General features: G+C 41.6%; 1 protein-coding gene across 2 annotated transcripts in view; it reads right to left on the reverse strand.

Moving 5' to 3' along the window:
* The window catches only part of NT5DC3 (5'-nucleotidase domain containing 3), a 107,355-nt gene that overhangs the window by 77,080 nt on the left and 12,129 nt on the right, over window positions 1–18,146 (reverse strand). For both annotated transcript variants that reach the window (XM_073651532.1, XM_073651533.1), the window contains 2 exons: window positions 16,033–16,107; window positions 13,749–13,804 (listed from right to left, as the gene is read on the reverse strand). In XM_073651532.1, coding sequence (XP_073507633.1) covers window positions 13,749–13,804; window positions 16,033–16,107 — 131 coding nt within the window. The remainder of the gene's footprint in view (window positions 1–13,748; window positions 13,805–16,032; window positions 16,108–18,146) is intronic.

Genomic DNA, 18,146 nt, shown 5'->3' on the forward strand with positions numbered 1-18,146 from the left:
TATTCAGTTTGGAAAAATGAAGACATAGGGGTTATCTTATTACAATATACAAATACAGTTGTGCTCAAAAGTTTACATACCCCAGCAGAATTTTTCCTTTCTTGGCCTTGTTTCAGAGAATTTGAATGCTAACAAAACACATTTTCTCCACTCATGGTTATTGGTTGGGTGAAGCCATTTATTGTCAAACTACTGTGTTTTCTCTTTTTAAATCTTAATGACAACCAAAAACATCCAAATGACCCTGATGAAAAGTTCACATACCCCAGTTCTTAATACCATGTATTACCCCCTCTAACATCAATGACAGCTTGAAGTCTTTTGTGGTAGTTGTGGATGTTCTTTATTTTCTCAGAAGGTAAAGCTGCCCATTCTTCTTGGCAAAAAGCCTCCAGTTCCTGTAAGCTCCTGGGCTGTCTAGCATGAACTGCGCGCTTGAGATCTCCCCAGAGTGGCTCAATGATATTGAGGTCAGGAGACAGATGGCCACTCCAGAACCTTCACTTTGTTCTGCTGTAGCCAATGACAGGTCGGCTTGGCCTTGTGTTTTGGATCATTCTCATGTTGGAACATCCAAGTACGTCCCAAGCGCAGCTTCCTCCAATATTTGCCGATAACGTGCTCCATTCATCTTTCCTTCAACTTTCACCAAGTTTCCTGTGCATTTGTAGCTCACACATCCCCAAAACATCAGCGATCCACCTCCGTGCTTTACTGTAGGAATGGTGTTCCTGTCATCATAGGCCTTGTTGACCTCTCTCCAAATGTAACGTTTATGGTTGTGGCCAAAAAGTTAAATTTTGGTCTCACTCCTCCAAATTACCTTGTGCCAGAAGTTTTGAGGCTTGTCTGTGCTGTTTGGCGGTATTGTAGGCGAGATACTTTGTGGCATTTGCTCAGTAATGGCTTTCTTCTGGCGACTCGACCACGCAGCCTATTTTTCTTCATGTGCATCTTGAAACAGCCACACCGCTAGTTTTCAGAGAGTCCTGAATTTCAGCTGATGTTATTTGTGGGTTTTTCTTTGCATCCTGAAAAATTTTCCTGCCAGTTGGGGCCGAAATGTTTGTTTGTCTTCCTGACCGTGATTTCGTTTTCACAGAGCCCCTGATTTTGCATTTGTTAATCACAGTTTGAATGCTGCTGACTGGCATTATCAATTCCTTCGATATCTTTTTTGTATCCCTTTCCTGTGTTATACAGTTAAACTACCTTTTCCCGTAGATCTGTTGACAATTCTTTTGCTTTCCCCATGACTCACAATCCAGAAACGTCAGTGGCTGGATGAAAGATGCAAAAGTCTGTCTGGATCCCAGAAACTCACTGCTTGTAATCAGTGTGTGTGCATAAAAGCTAACAGGTTACAAGTGAGGATGCTACCTTTAGTGGCCATTCAAACCCATTTGTGTCAAATTCTGTGCATGTTATCAGCCTGGTGATTTTGGCCTATGAACTTTTGATCAGGGTCATTTGGATGCTTTTGGTTGTCATTAAGATTTAAAAAGAGAAAACACAGTAGTTTGACAATAAATGGCTTCACCCAACCAATAACCATGAGTGGAAAAAAGTTTTTTCGTTATCATTCATATTCTCAGAAACAAGGCCAAGAAAGGAAAAATTCTGCTGGGGTATGTAAACTTTTGAGCACAACTGTATATGAGGGGACAGTACCGAGATCTTTCTAACTATCTTTTTATACCTAGGCCTGCGACAGAAACAAGAGGACATCCTCTACGTCTAATGGAAAGAAGGTTTAATCACAGATGTAGATTTACTGTAAGAGCAGAGAGACTATGGAACTCTGCCACATGTTGCAATGGTTGATTCACTACCATTATTCAAGAAGGGACTGGATGCCTTTTTTGGCAAATATAAATATTACAGGTTATGGGCACTAGATTCTGTGATCCAGGGAACTAGTCTGATTGCCATATTTGGAGTTGGGAAAGAATTTTTCCCTTATATGTAGCTATTAGGGTCAGCTCCCATAGAGTTGTTGGCTTTCTCTGGCTCAATATGTTAGGCCGCTAGATGGACTGAAGACAGTTTCCAAGATTTAACCCCTTAACGACCGCCGTTGGGCATAAAGACGGCAGCAGGAGTGAGGGAACAACGCCGCCCCGCGGCAGAAATTCCCACGGGTGACAGCTGACACTGCAGTATTGGCCCCAGACAGTTTTGAAGCAGACCAGGGCGGATTAACCCCTTAAATACCGGCATCAAATTATATATATATATATATATATATATATATATTTTTTTTTTTCAGTGTGTAAAACCAGCAAAGCACGAAAGTGATCTAAATCTGTCATCGCTGTAATCGTACGGTGAACGGCACATATATATATATATATATATATTATCTCACTACATAAAGAGCTTAAGGTTGAGGAGAGTCCAAGAAAAACATCAGCTGACATTGGAGCGATGACGACGATGAAAGGGAACATTTTCCTATTGAATTTTTAAATAGCTTAACCCCATCAGGCATGCCAAGTCATTGCCTTAGACTTAAGGTGGGCAGCATTATTATGCTGTTGAGAAATTTTAATACAAAACGAGGACTCTGCAATGGTACACGATTAGTTGTAACATCATTGAATAGAAATGTTCTTAAGGCAGAGACTTTAACAGGATCAGCTGAACGTGGTAAGGCATACAGAAATTTCCACGCGATTTGCCCTGGGAAATTCACTTTTTGAATTAGCGAACGTCTCTGTAATCTTCTAAATTTTGTTGTTTTTCGTAATGCCATTTCCTAATTTATTAATTATGACTGTTGTTTATCGTGTAAAAAGGCTGAAAGTGAATAGACATGGGTAATGTGAGTTAGTTTTTATGATGTAGAGCACACTTTTCTAGCTTCCAAAACTTATTTGTTTCGGAACTCGGGCAGCTAGTAATAAATGAATAAGTGCTATCGCACGGAAGCGAAGAATAAAGTCCTCTCATCACTTATACTGCACAAAAATAAAAATAAGAACCATTCTTGTACTGCCGTCTATTTTCATTGCGCCCCCCCAAATATCAGAATAAGGCTTGGCTCATGTTTATGATGCGCTCTATGCTGAGCGCTTAGGTCGGGGTTTCTGTGTAAATCAACAAAACCGCGATTCAGACGGAACCACTCACTTATGAGGCAGATGGATTCCCTTTGGACTCAGTTTGGTCTTCGTCCCTTCATTGTAGGTGTCTTTTTAGAACACAAGTGTGGACAACCACAGTTCTGTGTATGCCTAAAAAGATGGATGCCACAGGAACACACGCTAAACAGAATCCAAAGTGTCTCCATTGTACTTATTATGGTGGGTGGTTCCGTTTGAATTGCATTTTGTACCCCAAAATGTTACCAATAAAAACCCCAATTTATCAGGCACAAATCCAGCCCCCACTCAGGTCCGTCATCTGTCACTGGAAGTATAGGGGGTTCCCACATTACTGGTAAAACAAAGACTCTGGAAAAGGGACACGTCTCCTTCTGCGCCCCACTGTGCCCAAACCACAGTAAGCAGCCCCATGTTTGGCATTATTGTGGTGGGGAGCGCGCACAATTTACGGGGCGCATGTCTCCAGATACACAAGCTGGGCACAATGTATGCTCTACAATGTAGGGGCACTAAACTGGCATATTTGCAATTCTCCAGAATAAAGCACGACATGAATGTTACCAAATAGTTGCTGAAGCTGTAGAGGAATTCTTTGAGAGGTGCAATTTCTACAATAGGGTAACTTTTGGCGTTTCAGCTGATCTGGCATCTTAGAGGCTTCGTAAAGGTCGCCCACAAACTATTCTAGCAAAATCTGTGCTACAAAAGCCAAATAGCGCTCCTTTCTTCTCAGCTCTGACGTGTGGACTAACAGTAGTCTGATGACAAATAGGACATCAGCGTGTACGGGAGAAATTGTGCAAATAGTTATGGGGTCCAGTTACACCCATTAACCCTTGTGTAACTAACAAATTTGCTGCAAATACAAAAATTACATTTTTACCACTAAAATCTTATAAAATTCTGTGATGCACCTATGGGTTCAAAATACTCACTATACCCCCCTTACGCAGTGAAGTTTCCAATATGGGGTCAACTGGGGGAGGGGGTGGGGTTTCTGTTGTCTGACACCTCAGGGGCTTGGCTAATGGAGTATACAATCTATTCAAATTGAATCTACGTTCTAAAAGCCAAGTAGCGCTCCTTCCCATGAACTCAAACAGTAATGTGCAACCACATATGAGGTACTGCCACATTCGGGAGAAATTGCATCACAAATTATGGGGTCCATTTTCTTACCCCTCATGGAAATTATAAGCTTGGTGCTAAAGCAGTATTTTAGTGGGGGGTAAAAAAAAAAAAAATTAATTTTTGGGGTTTTCAAATCTAAAGGTTATAAAGTTTCATGAATCACATGTAGGTTAAAAATACTCAGTACACTGGCTATGTTCACACAGTGCGTTTTTTTGCTGCGTTTTTATGCAAATTGAAAGCTGCATTTGACAGTACCAGCAAAAGCTATGAGATTTCAGAAATCTCACATACATTTTTATTTCCTGACTGAACAGGAGAACTGCATATCACTTCTTTCACCCAGAGAAAGCAATGAGCAAGTGCAAAACTGCAGCAAACACAGGTATTGGGTTTCATATACTACTGTACTGCTTTTTTCACAAAAAATGAAGCAAAACCTATTTTTGTTATTTTCCCAAATTTAAACCAGTGTCATAATCCACATTGCCAGGCAAAATCTTGCATCTGCACATGGAAATCGCAGCTCGCACCTGCGCACTGTGTTGCCCTACTGCAGGCAGAGCTGAAAACATAAGTGCTCCTGCGCCCGCAGTGGGGCAACGTGAAGAATTGTTTTTATTTTATTTTATTTACACCGTTCCTCAAGCAGTGTAAGTGATAAGGCAGCTTTATTCTACGGGTCAGAACGATTACAGCGATACCACATTCATAATTTTTTTATATGTTTTATCGTTTCTACACAAGCCATTTTATAGAAAAAAAATATGTTTTTTGCATCACTGTATTCTGAGAGCTACAAATTTACGTTTTATTTCACTTTTTTTCCAGCAGTATGATGAAAAACCAGAGTTTGCCTTTTTAGGGTCAATCCAGATGTGGAGATACCATGTGTGTACTTTGGTTATTTTTGTTTTTACATAAATATGTGCATTTACTGGTAACATGTTTGTTCTTTGTGTGTTTTTTTTAATCATTTTCTCATTGTTTTTGTTTTACTTAGTCCCCCTATGGCACTTTAATTTTTTATTAGTCTTAATCCCCGACTTCCTTCTATCAGATGTGAGATTCATATATAATTTATCTGACTATCCCAGTGAATACAGGAGAGGGCTCATTTACCAAGCTAAAATTGAAAAGAATGACCTATCCACCAGTGAGGTGTTTGTAGAGCTAGTTACTGAAGATCTTGAACAATTAAACACTCATGGTAGAAGAGGCAGGTGGAATCTTTGTAGGTCCATTCTCAATGATCCCTCTAGCTACACAAAAGTACCTTCCAACCCCATGACCAGCTTTTTAGTTCAGCTTAAAAACATTTTGGCTGACGTGTTGAGGAATAATTATATTGACAAAAAAAAAAAAAAAAAAAAGAAGTTGAATTTCAGGTTTCCTCATCACCCTACTGTGGCTACCTTCTATGGTCTCCCGAAGGTCCATAAAGGGACTGTCACCCCTAAAGGGGAGACTAATAGTCTCTGGTGTGGGGAGTTTGTGTCAGAATGTTGGCATATGTTTGGATACTTTACTCCAGCCATTTGTAACATCTTTGAAATTCAAGAGACTCTGGACTTGAGAAAATTGGAGGGCATTACTCTTGAATCAGACATGATCTTATGCAGTACCGATGTAGAGGCGCTCTACTCGTCCATCATCCACTCTAAAGGCTTGGAGGCAACACTGTTCTTCTTACAGAGCCAAGGTCACCAATGTACGGGCCATAACATGTTTCTTATCCTTATTAGAATTTTGTCTCAAAAGAACTTCTGTTTAAATGGACAGTTTTACCACCAGCTCAGGGGCACAGCAATGGGTAGCCCAGGTGCGCCTGCGTATGCCAACTTGCTCTTGGACTGGTGGGAAGAAATAGTCTTTGGTAATACTGAGATGGAGGAGGCCCATCACATTGTCCTGTGGACAAGATATATTGAGGACATCCTGGTCATCTGGAAAGGTGACCAGGATAGTTTTTCTAAATTTGTGGCTCTTCTTAATGATAACTCTGGGATTATTTTTCACACATGAATGTCATGAGAGAATTGGCATTTTTGGATATACTTATCCAAAAAACATCAGAAGGTTACCTACTAACAGAAACACACGTCTTCTAATGCGTTGTTAAAATGGGACGGTAACCATCCCACTCCCCTAAAAAATGGTATCCCCAAGGGGCAGTATTTGCAGGCCCATCGGAACTGCTCTTCGTCTGAGTCCTTTGAAAAACAGGCAAAGGACCTTAGACAGCGATTCCTCGATAGGGGGTACCAAGATTACTTAAGAAGACATATAATGATTAAAAATCCAGTAACAGATCATTATTGGTCCCCAAACCAAAAGAAGAGACAGAACAGACGTCTATCCGGTATATCACTACCTTTGATAATATCTCAAAACAGGTTCGCTTCATCTTGCAAAAACATTGGCAGGTATTACAGATGGATACTGACATCGGTGATTTGATTGGCTCTTGTCCTCATCACCTTTAACAGAGGCAGCTCAATTGTCCCCACCTGGCTTACAACATTAGAAGATGTTACAAATGTAGTGGGTGCATCGCCTGTCGTGTTTTGACATCAGAGAAAAAGTCCTGTAGCTACATAACAGGCAAAAGAATTTGTGATTTGTTCTGTCATTAATTGTAGCACAAAGGGGGTCATCTACAAGGCTACATGCAGATGCGGATTAGAATATGTAGGGAAGACCACTCGTGAGCTTCGAAGACGAATCGGTGAACATTTGAGGGACATTGCTAATATAAAAAAAAAAAAAAAAAGACACCTTCCCCCCAAGCAAGGCAAGGCACGGCACATTGATATAGCACACGGGGGAGATGTTTCCCTATTGGCCTTCATGGGAATTGATAAAGTTGATGTCCCTACCCAGGGTGGTAACTGGGACAAAAATTCTACAGTGTGAGACCAAGTGAATTTTTTACTTGAAGACCCAGTCACCACTTGGTCTCAAGGAAACTAACTTTTGGCTGTTTCCTTTAACTTTAGAGCATAGTAGGGTTATTTGGGGAGAGCCTTCGTGGAGCGGGGGCGTCACTTAGTTCCCCCCTAGGGTGCCAATCTCTACTGTTAGGTAGGTTGCCAAGAACAGCTGTACCAGGGTAAACCAGGGCCCCCTCTCCTTTTCCTGACCCACACCTGCCGAACTGCATTTTTTTTTGTCAACGACCTCTGTCCATTCAGCCTTGCCAGCACTACCATGTAAAATATTTATCCTCCCTCTGGTATTTGTACTTGAGGTTGTAGGATTCTTTGTCTGTTTTTTGGGGAAATGCAACTTTATTTTAAATTTTTGGTTTGCTTTCCCAGCCCTCTTAGGCATCATTAAAAATTTGAATTCAAATATATTGGGTATGCTATGATGTTCCCAACTGTTTGATACCCATTACCTTTGTCAACACATTTGGTTATCTCTAGAGGTGTTATTGCTCACATTGGATACTGTTATATGCACGGGTATGAATTATGTGTCTTCCTATGTACATACCCACCTATGACACTACAGCTCTATCCCCTGTATATACCTCGCTCTAGGTTGTCTGGGATCCTGTATGCGGCGCCTGGATGTTCCTTTCCGTCCCAGTTTGCAGTGCAATGTGTTAAATATGTGTCCTTCTTTGTTTTTTGCTATGCGGCTCAGATATCTATGATGTGCTGATGCGTTCCAGCTTGGAGCGCATCAGACCGGATGTGATGCATCTCCCCGCCCCGCTCTTTTTGCACCTGGTGCGGTCCAGCCTGGAATATACGATAGATACTATTTCCTGCGCAGTCCAGCATTGGCGCACAGTATGTGATCTACAACTCCAGGCATTGGAAGTGACACTTTACATCTGTGTGGTGCCAGAAGCCAATGTATTTTAACGCCACTAGTCCTTTACTGCAGCACATTTAGTTACTCATCTGTTTTAGGAACCTTCATTTAATTGCAGCTATTACGGCTGCCCCCCCCCCTCCCTCCCCTGAGGAGTTAATAAACGAAACACATCGGGAATATATTATTGTGTCACTATTACACTAATTAGGTTATATAGGTAGAGTACATTCCTCCTTCCTTTTTTGTGTACGTGACAATTACCCTTGTGTCGTTTATGTATTTCTCTCTTGTTTTTTGTATCCTTTGAGCCTTCCTGGCTTTTTAAATTTATTAAAAGTTATAAAATTAGCATACCCACTACCCTGCTTTATACTTACTTGATCACTGGTCTCATGCATTGCAATACGGATGAACTGCAATGCATGGAGACCTGTGAGATTACACAGGTAGAACACCTACCTACAGCTGGATCCAACAGGCCACCGTACCTGGCACACCAGGAGATCATTGTTTGATCTCCCAGTGCCATAGTAACCATCAGCTCCCCACTATTTTGTTGTAGGGGTGAGAGGGACCTCCCTTCTCACAACCTTTTAAATCGGCAATTGCTCGTGTTTGTGGCATCTGGAGGGTTAATCAGCCAGGGGCAGTGCAGGCATCAGCCCCGGCTGTTACTGCAGGAGCTCAGCCGTCAGCGAAGCAAATCTACCAGAGCTCATAGTGCAAGGAAGTGCTGATGTTTCAGCACTTCCCAACGATCACAAGCAGAAAGCAGGGACTGTTGAAATGGGTCCCCACATCTCTAGCCGTGCCGGTCAGCTGTCCGTGACAGCTCAAGTAAGTCATGATGCCAGAACTGACACCCGCTCATGACGTACTATACCCCAAAAAAATAAATAAATAAACCCCAGACACGATTACAAGAGGAATGACGAGGAAGCTCTTTACCTGTATTAAGGGGTCATGAAAATCTACACGTTTTAAATACACATTTACATATTTTGTCATATTGGAGGAACATTTCCCGTCCTGCATTTTAGTGAAGATAATATTACAAGTTGTGTGTACTCTATGGAAATTGCAATAAATTAGAAACATGCAGAGCTTCAACTGTGTGCACCATGTATCCGCTGACCTGTCTAGAGCACAAATTTATTAAACAGTTTATGGAAACTTATGACTCCTTTATGACCCCGGTGAGCTATGGGACTCGTGAGTGGTGCCAGAGCCCGCAACCCCCACCCCCTGCCCCGCTTGCTCAGGGCCCCAGCACAATACTTACCTCTCCCTGTGCCTCCATAGCAGCTCCGGTCTCTTCCGCGGCTGCTGCACCGTGATGTCTCAGGTCAGAGGGTGCGGTGATGTCTTTCCACTGCGCTCTCTCCTGAGATGTCACAGCGCAGAGCGGAAAAACGCCAGCATCGCTGAGGAGTCCAGAGCAGCGGCAGCAGGTGAGAAGAGTTGAGTATTTGATTTTTTTTTTTTTTTATTATTATTATTTTTTTTTTTTTTTAAATGTTATATGTATGGAGGCATGGGGCATTATATTGGGGCCAGTATCCTGTATGGAGGACTATATAGAATTTACTACAGATATTGCTCATGTAATGTAAGAAGTGAAATTTTCGGCATATATATATATATTTCTCCGCGGTATCTGTGCATCATGAATCATGGTATGCATTAAAGGGGCCCACAAAAACCTGGATCTTGACCTGATGTGGGGTCCCCCTATATTTTAAAACCAGTGCAGATAAAGCAGACAGCTGCAGGTTTCTATTATCAGGCTGGGGCAGTCCATGGTTAACCCCTTAATGGCCTAGGGCGTATTAGTACGCCCCAGGCCAACACCCCCGGTTCAGCTCTCTGAAAGTGGCATTTAACAGCGCCACACCAGAAGCACAGCATTAGCCCAGCCCATCGGTGACCCCGTTCATGTGACCGCAGGTCACCGAAGCGTGGGCATGACAACCCAGGGTCTGCAGCAGACCCCTGTGGTTGTCATGTCTCACTTGCTATGAGTGCCACCCAGTGGTTGGCGCTCATAGCAAGTGAGCATTTCTGCTACACAGAGGCAATCTGCTCATCGCCTCTGTAACAGAAAAGATCAGATAACGGCAGCTTCTAGTCTCCTATGGAGACTATTGAAGCATGCAGAAAGTGGGAAAAAAAAAAAAAAAAAAAAAAAAAGAGTTAATCCGATCAGTAAACGGCATAACGAGAAAAAAAATTCTAAAACGCCAGAATTACGGTTTTTTTTTTGGTTGTCGCAACATTGAAATAAAATGCAATAACAGGTGATCAAAACATCGGATCTACCCCAAAATAGTATAAATAAAAAAGTCAGCCCTCACCCGGCCCTAGATATTGAAAAGATCCCTAGATCTCGGAAAATGGCATTTTTTTGTGTGTTTTTTTTTTTTGTTTTTTTTTTTAAAGCAAACTTTGGATTTTTTTTTCACCACTGAAATAAAAAACCTATACATGTTTGATGTGTACGAACTCGTAATGACCTGGAGAATAATAATGGCAGGTCAGTTTCAGCATTCAGTGAACGTGGTAAAAAAAAAAAAAAAAAAAAAAAAAAAAAAAAAAACACAATACACACACAATCGTGGAATTGCATTTTTTTTTTTTTTTTTTTGCAATTTCACCGCACTTGGAATTTTTTTTCCCCGTTTTCCAGTACACAATATGGTAAAACCAGTGATGGCGTTTAAAAGTACAACTTGTCCTGCAAACAATAAGCCCTCACATGGCCATATTGACCAAAAAATAAAAAGGCTATGGCTCTGGGAAGAAGGGGAGCAAAAAATAAAAACGCAAAAACCCAAGGTCGTTAAGGGGGTTAATGGCCCGTCCCCAGCCAAAAAAATAAGCCTGCAGTTTCCCCAGAATTGGCACATCACATTAGATGCAACAATTCTGGCACTGTACCCGGCTCATGCCGATTGCCCTGGTGCAGAGGCAATCGGGGTAATACATGGGTTTGATGACAGCTTTAAATCTGTCAAAAACTACAGCTGCCATCAAGCCCTGGGGTTAGTAATCCTGTAAGTAAAAAAAAAAAAAAAAAAAAAAAATACCAATCAATAAAAAAATACACACACACACACACACACACACACACACATCCCTTATTTTAAAATAAAACCTAGACACCCTCTTTCATCCATTTCCCCAAAACACAACCCTGCAGGTTCACCGTAATCCAGATCGATGTCCCACAATGATCCCCAGAGTCTGTGATGAGCGGTGACATCAGGAACGTTGCAGCTCACTACAGCTGCCGGAACAGACAGTAGCATGAGAACCAGTGACGAGTGGTGATATCATTAAGGTTAAGGCAGGATGGGCAGGATCAGGTGCAGACAGGGCGGAAAGGGTCAGATAAATGATACAGACATAATCAGATTCAGAGAGCACATGGACGGGGGACCTTACAACTAGGTAGCAGGATATATACTGGCAACTGAAGTTGGTTGCCAAGGCACCTCCCAATAGGGGGTGGTGCCTTAAATATCAGGCGTCTCCCAGCTATTTTTTCATCTAGTGGCTAGGATCACATTGAAGACTACCAATATTTGGGTTAGAACTGAAAAGACCTTTCTAAGGCTACATTCCCACGATCAGGAACCAGCAACGCTTTGAACACAGCGTATTTCCGCTGCGTCCAGAGTGAAAAGTTCTAATCATGCAGGTAAATCCGCATGTGTTCATTTAACCATGTGGAGTTACCGCATCATATACATTCTATTGTGAAAGTTGACATGCTGCAGCTTGTAAAGCCGTGACGTCAGTGAGTTTATGCAGTGACAAATAGAAGCAAAGTGGGCATGATATTTCTACACTGTGTGCAGAATTATTAGGCAAGTTGTATTTTAGAGGATTATTTTTATTATTGATCAACAACTATGTTCTCAATCAACCCAAAAGACTCATAAATATCCAAGCTTAATATTTTTGGAAGTTGGAGTGGTTTTTTTTTTTAGATTTGGCTATCTTAGGAGGATATCGGTTTGTGCAGGTAACTATTACTGTGCAGAATTATTAGTCAACTTAATAAAGCCAAATATAATCCCATCTCACTTGTTTATTTTCACCAGGTAAACCAATATCCGTGCACAAAATTTAGAAATAAACATTTCTGACATACAAAAAATATTAGTGATCGATATAGCCACCTTTCTTTATGGTGACACTCAACCTTCCATCCATAGATTCTGTCAGTTGCTTGATCTGTTTTCGATCAACATTGTGTGCAGCAGTCACCACAGCCTCCCAGACACTGTTCTGAGAGGTGTACCATTTTCCCTTCCTGTAGATCTCACATTTTATGATGGACCACAAGTTCTCTATGGGGTTCAGATCAGGTGAACAAGGGGGCCCATGTCATTATTTTTTCTTCTTTTAGACCTTTACTGGCCAGCCACGCTGTTGGGTTGTTGGATGCAAGTGATGGAGCATTGTCCTGCATGAAAATCATGTTTTTCTTGAAGGATACCGACTTCTTCCTGTACCAGAAACTGGCAGTAGGTCTGGGAGTTGAGCTTCACTCCATCCTCAACCCAAAAAGGTCCCACAAGTTCATCTTTGATAATACCAGACCATACCAATACCCCACCTCCACCTTGCTGGCGTCGGAGTGGAGCTCTCTGCCCTTTACTGATCCAGCCTCTGGCCCATCCATCTGGCCCATCAAGAGTCACTCATTTCATCAGTCCATAAAACCTTTGAAAAATGAGTCTTAAGATATTTCTTGGCCCATTCTTGACGTTTTATCTTATGTTTCTTGTTCAAAGGTGGTCTTTTTCAGCCTTCCTTACCTTGGCCATGTCCCTGAGTATCACACACCTTGTGCTTTTTGATACTCCAGTAACATTGCAGCTCTGAAATATGACAAAACTGGTGGCGAATGGCATCTTGGTAGCTTCACGCTTGATTTGCCTCAATTCATGGGCAGTTATTTTGCACCTTTTTTGGCCAACACACTTCTTGCGACCCTATTGGCTATTTGCCATGAAACACTTGATTGTTCGGTGATCATGCTTCAAAAGTTTGCAAATTTCAAGACTGCTGCATCCCTCTGCAAGACATCTCACAATTTTGGACTTTTCAGAGCCCGTCAAATCTCTCTTCTGACCCATTTTGCCAAAGGAAAGGAAGTTGCCTAATAATTAAGCACACCTTATATAGGGTGTTGATGTCATTAGTCAATACTCCTCCTCATTACAGAGATGCACATCACCAGATTTACTTAATTGGTAGTTGGCTCTCAAGCCTATGCAGCTTGGAGTAGGACAACATGTATAAAAAGTATCATGTGATCAAAATACTCATTTGCCTAATAATTCTGCACACAGTGTATAAATCCCATCCACTGTGCTTCTAATGTAGAACGCAGCGTTTTGTAAGCAGCGCAGGTGAGCTGTGTCCAAACCACTGCCAATACAGATCGTGGGCACATACCCTAAGGGGTTGTTCATCTTTTACTGCAGAAAAACAAAGTACAAGAAGCTGACTTTTTTTTTATTCCATTTTGGGGTTTTTTAAACAGTTTTTTTCTGCCAACACTGATGTTTGCTGCACAAAAACCTGCTGCAAAAAACATTCAACATGTGCACACTCTAATGATTCTACATTCAGTGCATCCGAATTATCCACCCTTCCCACCTGACTCACCGATACACCGTTCCTAGCTGGATGTAATGAAAGGAATCAATCTTCATTAATAGCGCCTTAAAAAAAAAAAAAAAAAAAGTGTAAAGAAAATATATAGAAATACAGTTAATACTCATCCTAAGCACATGACATTGCATTTTATGAAGAAAAATTGTAGCAAAAAAAAAAAAAAAAGACCTACAGCAAAATGTTACCCCCAATCCACTTCTAAATGTGTCTGTAATGTACTGTGGTTGCATTGAAATACTTATCAATTGCAGTCTTCCCCAGTTTACAGCACCTCTCTAGTCCTCTTCTGGATCATGTAAGCACTCCTTTTCTTTGCCAGCTCACACAAGGACTGCTGTGTAGGGTCATGCCACTTCTACTAATGTAGGCCTATGGAGCCTCAGAGTGTGGCTCCATGGATTTACATTATGAAAGGGACTTGCAGTTCACGCAAATCTCTGATCCGGATAGTCCTATTTGAAGTCATGTGGTCCAGAAGAGGACCAAAGCAGTGCTGGAAACCTGGGAAGACAGCAATTGGCAAGTATTTTCATGCACCTACAATGCATCACATACAATTTCAGCAAATAATAGAAGATAACATCTTTGCAAGCAATGCATCTTTAAATGCTGTATATCAAAGAACTAGGCAAAAATAACTTGGGTAACTAGGGGGAATCCTACAATGGTTAGGCCGGATGCTAGGTCTTTAGACTCCTCAATATACAGGAATACTTGCTCTGCAGAGTCCCTGTGCTCTCAACCAGAAAACTGGGCTTAGTGAGACAAGTCGCTGTTGGAGGAGTCTGGCAACAAAGGTTCAGCAGTCTCATCTCCCCTGACATCATCTGTCTGGGGATAGTCATAAGGCTTTTGCATCCCTTAGACTAATGTCTAAAGCCCCCGTCACACTAAGCGAGATCGCTGCTGAGTCACAAGTTTTGTGACGCAACAGCGACCTCAGTAGAGATCTCGTTACGTTTGACACTTGGCAGCGACCAGGCCCCTGCTGTGAGATCGCTGGTCGTGTCGGAATGGTCTGGACATTTCTTTGATCGTTGAGACCCCGCTGGGTAGCATGTATCGGTGTGTTTGACACCTTACCAACGACCTTGTTAACGACTCAGACACAGAAACACATAGGCGTGCATCGTTATGCAGATGGTTACGGTTCGTTGCGGCGTTGTTGGGAAGATCTGACTGTTTGACATCTCACCAGCGACCACATAGCGACGCAGCAACGATCCCTGCCAGGTCGTATAGTTGTCGGGATCGCTGTAGCGTCGCTTAGTGTGACGGGGCCTTAAGCCTGTCGATATCTGCAGGGGTCGGCCCATGTTAGTCTTAAATGTGTATGGGGGCCTTAAAAAAAAGGGTTTTCCCCTAAAAGTACATTTTAAATCAATGGATCTTGTGATAAAAATAAAAATTCCACAATTGAATGTATGTAAAAAATAATCTTCCTGGGCCAAGATAATCTTATCAATGTTCCCCTGCTGTGTACTGTGTAATGGCTGTGTCTGACCGTACAGGAACATGGTCTGATCATACCACATCTCCTGGGCAGGGGAGGAAGCAAAAGAGTATATAGACATTACAGCTGATTCTCTCTGTGACGTAACACATTAGCTGCTTGTTTTTAAACAGTCAGGGAAATGTCTTTTCTCACAAAAAGCAGCAGCTGTGATCTCATATATCATAATATCATAATATCTGTATACTCTTTTGCGTCCCCCGCCCAGGAGCTGTGGTATGATCAGACCATGTTCCTGTACAGTCAGGCACAGTCATTACACAGTACACAGCAGGAGCACATTTATAAGATTATCTCAGCACAGGAACATTTTATTTAAAATATCCAATTGTGGAAGTTATTCCAAGATCTATTGATTAAAACGTACTTTGTGGGAAAACCCCTTTAAACCTAAGTAAACATAGGACTTAAGTGTCTGCTACATAACTGCTGATGTCATCATCAAGCCACAAACCAGCAAATCCCTGTTTTTTGTAACACCACAGAGGCATCATCGTGATGCACCATCTTTGGTGAGGTACCTGAGATTCAAGTCAGTATTTTTAAATTACATGCAAGCCAAGACGAGGGTTGGATCATTTATGCAGAATATGTGCAAATGTCTCCATTATACTATCTTTCCATATGTTTCTAGATTTGGCTTACATATACTCAGAATTGCCATGTGAAAGTGGCCTAACAGTAGTCAAGAACCTTTCCACTTTCATCTTCCCCTAATGTACAGTTTGAGCAGATGAGCATTACTGAATTTAAAATACTAACCTTATGGACATCATAATGAAGACCCCGAATTGCAAAGTTAGGATCATAGTCATATCTTCTTAATTCACTTGGATACTATAAGAAAAGGAGTAAAAGTTAAAAATAAATTTAAATCATATACATTTGTCAAAAATATTAGCAATTTATGCAATTAAGTTTGTGTTTCACTAAACTTTGGTCACGTTATTAGTTTTTAGCAGTGATTCTAATATAAAAAAAAAAATAATAATAAATAAACACATTTCAAAACACTGAAACATGGAGTCAAAACACTGAAGAGCTTTCCATATATATAAGGTCCTAGTCCTAGTCCTAGTACGGCTGGAGTCAAAAACATGCAGATTACGGAGCCAAAGCCAAGTAAATAAAAATCTGCGCTTGCAGGGCTTTGTGCAGCGCCGACGTGTCTACGGTTGGAGGTCTTGCAGAACTCAGGACCCCCAAAGTCCTGCAAGAGCAGGGATTCTGGTACAGAACGCTACTTCTCACCGGTGAGATCATAAGGACGAGATTGGCTCAGGTCCCAGTGATGTTAACCCTGTCTGATCTTCTAGATGCCACGACCAATCGCGATCGTGGCATTTAGAAGTTTGTAAGAGGGAGGAGGCTCACAGGGGAGCCAAGGATTGTCATGGCAGCCAGACGTCACATGATGACCTTCAGGTCTGCCAGCTACGGTGGCCTGTTAGACCCAGCCAGAAGCAGGGTCTAACAGGCGATCTGCCAGTGTAAAGCTAACAGGTGTCATGCATTGCAGCGGCAGAGCGAGGTCCCAGGTGGCAGGGTCGCTGCTGCAGGTTCCAGGCTGGTAGGAGGGGGGTGTTCGGCGGTGCTGCGGCTCTGGCGACATTGTGAAATCCCAGAGCCCCCGCACTTTCCATGAGGTAGACTTCGGGAAAAAGGCTGCCGGAGGCAGCGCATGTGCAATTGAGATCTCGGAAGCTGAGATCTCAATCTGCGCATGCGCTGCCTCATGCGACTGGTTTTCCGGAGTCCCCCGCATTTAAAAGTATGAAAAGTGTGGGGGCTCTGGGCTTTCACAAAAGGCCAATGGATCCGCAGCACCATTGAACACCCCCTCCTACCCGCCTGGAAGCCGCAGCATCACCTCACTCCTGCCACCACCAGAATCTTTCTGCAGCAGCAACCCAGCTCCACTGCAGATAAGCTACATTTGGATTATAAGATGCACCCTCATTTTGCCCCCAAATTTTTGGGGAAAAAATGCATCTGAAAAATATGGTATATTTATGTAAAAACAAAACAAGCACATCTCACTAAATTAGAATATCAAAAAGTTAATTTTAGTTCAATACAAAAAGTGAAACTCATTATATAGAGTCTTTACTAACAGTGATCTATTTCAAGTGTTTATTTCTGTTAACGTTGATGATTATGGCTTACAGCCAATGAAAACACAGAAGTCAATATCTCAGTAAATTAAAATTATTAACAAAAAACACCTGCAAAGGCTTCCTAAGCATTGAAAAAGGTATTGCTGAGTGCAGAACAACCTGATCTATAAAAAACGGTCACACTAGTAGACCCCTTTAATGAACACCATAAAAAAAATTAAAGTCAAAATACTATATCATACCGCCGAACAAAAAGTGGCTTAAAGTGTGATCAAAAAGACGAATGTAAATAAAAATGGTATCGCTGAAAACATCATCTTGTCCTGAAGAGAACAAGCCACCACACAGCTCCATCAGCGAAGAAATGAAAAAGAAGCTATAGCAATGCAAAAACAATTCTTTTCAAAAAAAAAAAAAAAATTGTTTTTATTGTTTAATATCAGCAAAAAAAATACTGCAATTATGATGCAAATGTGGTATCGCTGAAAAACATGCAGAAAGCAGCAGCGCTAGCTGGATATCTCCCAAGACCATTTAACCCCTTTAACTAGGACAAGACTCACCAATACAAGTCAATGGGCGAGTTTTTTTTTTTGTTTGTTTTTTTTTAAATAAAAAACCATTGCAAACATGTGTGAAAAAAAAAAAAAAAAAAAAAAAAAAAAAAAAAAAAAATGAATGTATCGCATTGTACTTGCATGACTCATCCTACTTTACTGGGTCAACATCGGAGTGGTGTTTTAAACGCAGATGAGTGCG

The sequence above is a fragment of the Phyllobates terribilis genome, unplaced genomic scaffold, assembly GCF_046119375.1.
Source record: "Phyllobates terribilis strain yellow unplaced genomic scaffold, ASM4611937v1 Scaffold_11__3_contigs__length_659146591, whole genome shotgun sequence".
Lineage (NCBI taxonomy): Eukaryota > Metazoa > Chordata > Amphibia > Anura > Dendrobatidae > Phyllobates > Phyllobates terribilis.